At 40.0% G+C, this 6917-nt stretch overlaps 1 protein-coding gene across 5 annotated transcripts; it reads left to right on the forward strand.

Moving 5' to 3' along the window:
• The first annotated feature begins 18 nt into the window (after positions 1-18).
• LOC105356970 (uncharacterized) lies at positions 19-6059 on the forward strand. Of its 5 annotated transcripts, none has more exons than XM_011490669.4 (6): positions 19-240; positions 2123-2431; positions 2717-2974; positions 4643-4951; positions 5208-5425; positions 5513-5651. In XM_011490669.4, exons 1-5 carry the CDS (start codon positions 159-161, stop codon positions 5408-5410), a joined length of 1161 nt encoding a protein of 386 aa, XP_011488971.1. In that variant the 5' UTR covers positions 19-158; the 3' UTR covers positions 5411-5425; positions 5513-5651. The 5 variants fall into 5 exon arrangements, with proteins under 5 accessions (XP_011488971.1, XP_011488970.1, XP_011488972.1 ...); XM_011490668.4 differs by having other exon boundaries at positions 21-240; positions 2699-2974; XM_011490670.4 differs by having other exon boundaries at positions 23-240; positions 2699-2974; positions 5208-5345; positions 5513-6059.
• Positions 6060-6917: the final 858 nt, after the last annotated feature.

The raw sequence follows: 6917 nt of genomic DNA on the forward strand, positions 1-6917 counted from the left end.
TTCCCACATATCAGTGTGTGCAACAGTCCATAAAATCCAATAAAAACATGTGGAAGTGTAAGAACTACTTAAAGCTCTGCAAAAAAGAGGATTTTTTCCTTAAAAACCTCCAGAGTGGATGAAGGCCTCACATCCTCAGGCTGGTCCACGGCGCTGGAATGAGGCCTCGCTGTGGCGTTTGGTTCCGACCTTTGGGACCACCAGCAGACCTGCTCCTGAGGACCCCAGTGTCCTCGACACGTATGTTCAGACAACACTGGTTTAGGTAGTGACAGCCATGTTTGTCCTGAAAGGATAAACGCACACAGTCCTCTGCTTTCCTGTGACATGAGGTCCACTGTTCAGGGTTTTTTTGAAGCTCTACACATAACTGGGATCTGGAGACCGGGCCGCAGTGAACTATGATCGTAAAAAGGAAGCAATGTCTTTATCCAAAGACACCAACCTTTGGGTGTGGGTGCCTGTGCACGTGTGTGAACAGGCTCGGTTGTTCAGATAAACATCTGGGTGTTAAAGTTATGAGGATAATCATGGAGACAAGTTCAGTTTCTTTTCCTTTGTCATCCTCATCAAACTTCTGCTTCATTTCTTCCTTTTCCCATCTCTAAAATGCAAATTTTCCACATTCTCTTCTGTCTTTCATCCAGTCCAAAAAGAAATCCATACGAGTAAAATCAAAAAGAATTTGGGCTTAATATTTTGAAAACATGTTTAACCAGCAAAACTGATGTACAGACCAGTCGATGCTGTTAGAGGACAAATGTTAGTTTGTCTAAAAAGGAGCATTTTGACGGATCATTCATGAAGACCTGACTAGCATGTGTGCTTCTATCAAATGTTCTGAAAATGGACTATAAAGAAATTTTAGATGTACCCAGTTTTAAGACAGAATAGATTTCAATGAGAATCCAAACCTGAAGTTTTAGAGTTTAACTTAAAGCAAACGGTGACAGACGGACGGCTGCGTCTGCAGACTGACGTCCAGCTGGGATCAAACCGAATCAGTCGCTTCCTTCACAAGACGGGACCAGTTGGAGTAAAAGAGGACGGACTTTGTGATCAAAAGTAATGAGCAGCTTAGAAGCATGTTGTGAGTACAGGAAACCAAAGGACAAACAGCACTTCCTCTGTTATAACACTTCTGATAGGAAGAAGAAACACTTCCTTTTTATGAGACTGAGCTGATGAACTGTTGAGCTTCATCTTCAAATGGACTGACACTAAAATACTGAGTGGGAGGAGCCAAGACTTTCTTTTCTATGTAGTCATCAAATAGGAAATGAACATTTACAGCGAGGCTAAGAATGACTCTTCTACTGAAATTAGTCTTTATTTTCATGCTTCAGTTTGAAGGTAATATCTTTTTAAGTGTTTTGCAAAATGTTTCTTACTTTAGCTTTAAAACTTTTTTTTTTTACCACATGTAGTGGGTCTATTTTATAAAATACATGCATTTTTTGGTTTAAAAAAATGTGTGTTGTAAAAGTAAGTTAAAACAACTTTGCTGTGATTTGTTTGGTCAAGAGAATTTTGTATAAAAACAAATGCATAATTCAGTTTTAAAAGTTCCATTTGCTGCAAAATGCATGTTTGAAAGCTGAAGATGGTGAAGAACGTTACCACAGTGAGGAAAAAACGGAACTAACGCCCTTAAACTAAAGGACTTCTGCAATTTTAACTGCAAGAACGGCACGAAATGATAATAAATATGAAAATAATCTGTTGAGTTAAAAAAAATGCTTAAGGGAAGAGAATAAAAGGAATACTTGCAAGGACACAAATAATACGGCTATAGATTTGTGAATTTGACTGACTCACAACATATTTTAGCACCAAACAAAATTTACTTTTAAGGATTTGAAGCCTCTTTTCATTCATGGTTTAAATTGAATCAAGGTTATAAAAAAAAGCCAAATGTTTGCAAATAGCTTTTTAAATAATCAGCGTTTCTCTCCATTTCTAAAAGCACAAACAAATAAGTTGAAAAGAAAAAATAAAGACTTCATCTGAATTCACAATTCTATTCCGAAAGTTTCCGAGTTAAAGATGTGAAAGAGGTCAATATTAGAGGAAAGTGGATTTCTTATCAATGATTCTGATTGTCATTTTCTGTTTCTTCTAGTTTCTGCTGCTGTTTTCTCTTATAAGCCGCTGTATAAAAGAGTTGGAGAGGACGCCGTTTTACCTTGTTCTGTTGAAAGACGCTCTAACCGGGACGTCTACTGGGTGATCAGCAGACTCAGAAGAGCCGCTTCAGAACAGATGAGCTGCACAGCAAACGTTGAGCAGACTGCAGCATCCAGGCTGAGCGTGAACAGCAGCTGCTCTCTGCTCATCAGAAACGTCACCGAGGAAGACGCTGGACGCTACGTCTGTCGGGACAGACAGGATTACTACAACTACATCCCTGTGTTTCTGGAAGTTCTGACCAGTGAGTATTCTGAGTTCAATCATTCTGAGGGAGAAAAGCTCACACCCTGAAGAGACGCTGAACTCATTGAATCATTTAGGCTGGAAGAAGCTCAAACTGATGACAGACATGTTTAGTGTGACAGATGGGAGATAATGTCCCAAACCTCTGATCAGTTTGATTGATTTTAGTCAATGCTGTAAATGTGTCACACGGTAAAAAAAGGGTTACATTGAAAATTCAATGAAGAACAAAAAGAATCGACTAAAAACGTCTGTTCTCCTTCAGTCTCTTTGTCTCCTTCAGATGTCGGTGGAAGAGTCGACCTGAGGTGCTCCTTGCTAAGCTTCCATGAACTCCACGTCTGTGAGGGAAGCACCATCATCTGGATGAACCAGACGGGATCAGAACTGTCGGCCAAAAATCCACAGTTTGAGCTTCAAAGACCAACAAAGTGTGTTTCTGTTCTGACTGTGGAGCATCAGAGTGGAAACCACCAGACATTCACCTGTCAGTTTGTTAAAGACAAGCAGGTGAAGACAGAAGCCGTCTACCTTCTTACAGGTAAGACGGATGTGACTCCATCATTGTGTTCTTCCACAGCTTTAGAAACAAAAAACCTTTTCCGTTCTTTCAGTCATTCCTGTGAATCTTCAGGATTTTCAGATGAAAGCAAACTTTGACTCAACATCCCTGTGGATCCTTCAAAAACACATTCAATGTCAATCAAAAATATCTATTTTTAACCTTTCTATATACATTTCATTGTTGTTGTCATTTTTACCAAACTATCAGGAAAATAAAGTGAAGTAAAACTATAAACTTTGAACGGTATCTCGTCTATGTTGGTTGTTATATACAGATTGATAATATTAATAATCATTAGAGATAAACAGTCATTTAATGTAATTTATCAAAGAAGAAAAGAAAGATAAAAATAAAACAAAAATATCTGTTGAAACAGGAATTTATTACAAATAGAAGCAAACATTGAATTCAAGAAAACGCTTTTCTTCAGATTTTAAATAACAGAACATGTTTGGAGTTTTTTTTTTTTAGAAAAACATAAATTAAATTAAAACCAGTCAACAGGTTTAAAGGAACATGTGACGTTCAAGATTTTCTGGTGTTTCGGGTCATCAATGAGGAAAAAAGGAAAACCTTTAAAAAAATAAATAAACTCATTTCTGTTCCAAACTGAATTCTCTGGATTAAAATGTTAGTTTAGACATGATGATGATTCCGTTGATTGAACCAAAGGCAGATGTGGAGAGTGGATTGTTTCATTTGTGGTTTTCTGCAGATGTCAGTTGTGTTGTTGTGTGAGTCTCTGTTGGACTGTGTTGTGTTGTGACTCAGTGATCAGTTGGTTGCTCTGCTGCGGTTCGCTCCATGACAGACTGACGCATGATCTGCTAGGAAGACAGGTGAATTATGGCTTTTACAGGGTTAGGGGGGCTGTGAGCTCTCCAGGTTCTTCTTGATCCCTTGCTGTGAGGCTTTGGAAGAAGTTTTTCACCTTTGAAGGTCAGAAAGAAGATGACAGGGAAGACTCATAGAAGTTGTTTTATTAAATCTGAGAATAGCGAAGGTTTCATGAGCTGCTCTCTCCAGACAATCCCGTAAATTTTAAATGTTTTTTCATTCCTGCTCTGTCATTCTTTTGAATTTGTCAGCCATATTTGATTGTTTAAAGTCCATGTATTCTGAGAAACTTAAAGAACTGTCCCTTTTTTACCGTTTTTGACGCATTATGTTTACCTTAGAATGAAGAAAAGCTTCTTGAATGGATCTGAGTTCAATTCTCTTTCTAAAGGAAGAATAAAAACCAAACTTCCTTGAGGGGAACTTAAAACGTTGTCTCTTTAAATCGTTTAATGTCACAAAATAGAAGCAAAGTCATCCTTTTCAGTTTTATCTTCATTCATCACTAAAGAGGAAATCAAACCCCGAACTGAACATTTTGAACAGATCAGCGTCTCACAGACAGAATAACTCGTAAAGCAGACTTGAGGAGAAATCCTCATTTCAAATTCAAACACTAAATTGAATTAATGTCACATCTTAAATCGTCCAAAAGCCAAACTTGGATGTCAGTTATGAATAAATACATTTTAATATTCATTTATTTGATGAAATTACTTTCAAAACCTTGCAGAAATAATGATTTTAGTTTATTTCTGCGGTGATGTCGTGTTAAAGGTTCATCGTTTGCTCTTTTCTCTCCTGCAGACACCGGTGAACAAACTAAACATCTCAACTACAGAGTTGGAGAGGAAGTCCTTTTACCTTGCAGAACTACATCCTCCTCTTCCTCATGTTCTGATGTTACCTGGCTGCACCAGAAAGGTCCAGATGAAGCACTAAGACCAGCAGTCCACAAAGGAAGTGTTGTCCGGACTTCAGCTGCAGCTTCCAGGCTGAGTGTGAGCAGCGACGGCTCTCTGCTCATCAGAAGCATCACTGAGGAAGACGCTGGTCGATATCTGCTTCGGCTCGGCAACAAGAATGAGTTAGACGTGTATCTGCATATTTTGAGCAGTGAGTAATTCTGTCATAGTAATCCTGACTAATTCCTGACTAATTCTGTCACCACATGAATGTCAACGTTCTGATCCAACCCTGAAGAGACACTGACGTTTGGAGGTTTTTTATCTAAATTCTCTAATCTCCAGATTCTAAAAAATTTATTTATCAGTTTCATCTGAGACGAGGGGAGACTTATGTCACAAATCCAGAGCCTCACAAAGCCATCCACGTGTATTTGAGTTGATGCTGGTAAATCTCTGGTCTGCAGATCTTTCTGGTCACATCTTCATCATCCTCGCTGGAGCCGTGGTGAAGGTGGTGTTGGTGTTTCTGGGTCTGATTGCTGCTCTGGTCTGCATGGCCAGGAGGAGAACCAAAGGGAACGAGGACCAGAGAACGAGAACAAGTACTTTCACTCTTCGTCATCTTCTGATCTGGATGATGTCATTTCCTGTTTCTCTCAGCTCATAAAAATAAACTAAGTTGGTTAGTTAGTTGGTGACCTTAGACATTTTTTTCACTTGTAGAAGTTAAAAAAAAAGCTGCTTGATCTTTTAAATTCTGCCTCCCCAGGGAGAAGAACTGTGGATGCTGATGAAGACGCCCTGTGAAGAAGACATGCAGAAAACTCTTCTTAGAACAAATCTTACAATTTTGTTTTTTAAAAGAATGCAGATATCTTCTGCTCTATGATAAGTTTTCTTTATTTCTTTTTAGAGAATTCAACTACAGCAGCTTCATTTGCTCAGATCTGCCTTCACCTGCAAGGTTTCTAAGTGGCCTGTTCAGAAATAGACGCAGGAAATATGTGTGTGTGTGTGTGTGTGTGTGTGTGTGTGTGTGTGTGTGTGTGTGTGTGTGTGTGTGTGTGTGCATGAGTGCGTGCGTGCGAATTGTACTGTGACTGTTCTGATCTTCAGCTCTCATATGAAGCTAGTAAAGCTACATACATGCATATACATGTATATATACATGCAAATACATGTATATGCATGTATAAATAAACGCCGTTTACCTCTTCACGGATGTGTGGGACAGACTGCTGACATTGGGAAGAACCTTTAAAAAAGAATAAAAGCATCTGGATTCTCCAGATGACACATTACTCACGTCTTCTTAACTTTGCCTCCACATCCTTTGTTCAGGTCTGTTATTATATATATTCCCACCCTTACATCCTCTGCACTGCATTTTTCTGTATTTCCTGCCCCTTCCTGCCCCTCGATCTGCATCCGTTCCCCAGCACAACATCCTCTCCCTCCTTTACCTTCTCCTCCCCAATTATTTCCCAAGACCTTACCTTTTGGCCTTCCAGCTCTCTGGAGCTCCTCTGCAGTCGAGCTCCCTGCTAACAATAGCTCTGCTGCGGGCGACAACCTCCATGGAGGATAAACAGATGAAAGTGAGGATGTTGCCTCAGCACCGGCTTTATCCGCCATCTTCTGGGTTCATGTAGCTTTAGGGTCACAGTGAGGCTTTTCCTGCACAGTAAACGGAAAATGCAGCTACGGTCTAGTGAAGCTTTACCCAACAAACGTTTAAAAGCAGGTCATGGTGGAAAACCTTTCATTGCTTAGACAGTTTTCTGTTTTCTCGTGATGTCTGTTCGACATCACATGAGCTCTTTAAGCCACTCCCTTCTCGTAAACTTCCTCCCAACGGATGAATCTATGGCCATACTCAGACCGGACACATTTGGTTCACTTAGAGAACCAGAGTTCTTTCCACCGACAACCTGGACCAAAGGTTCAGTCTGACACAAGTGGACCCTGATCCGGGACCAGGAACCGCTCTCTGACCCATCTTTTGTGGCGGTCTCGGTTCTTTTTCAGACGGACTGAGCTTCGATTTGAGTTTTCCTCAGCCTGAATAGGCTCCGTGTTCGGAGTGGCGCAACTGAACTAAAACATCCACTGTAGCCGGGCATTATGGGATGTAAACAGAAAAGGAAGAAAGCAACCAAAAGGATGAGACATAG

Source organism: Oryzias latipes, chromosome 22 (assembly GCF_053564925.1).
Source record: "Oryzias latipes strain Hd-rR chromosome 22, Olatipes_Hd-rR_3.1".
In the NCBI taxonomy this organism is placed as follows: domain Eukaryota; kingdom Metazoa; phylum Chordata; class Actinopteri; order Beloniformes; family Adrianichthyidae; genus Oryzias; species Oryzias latipes.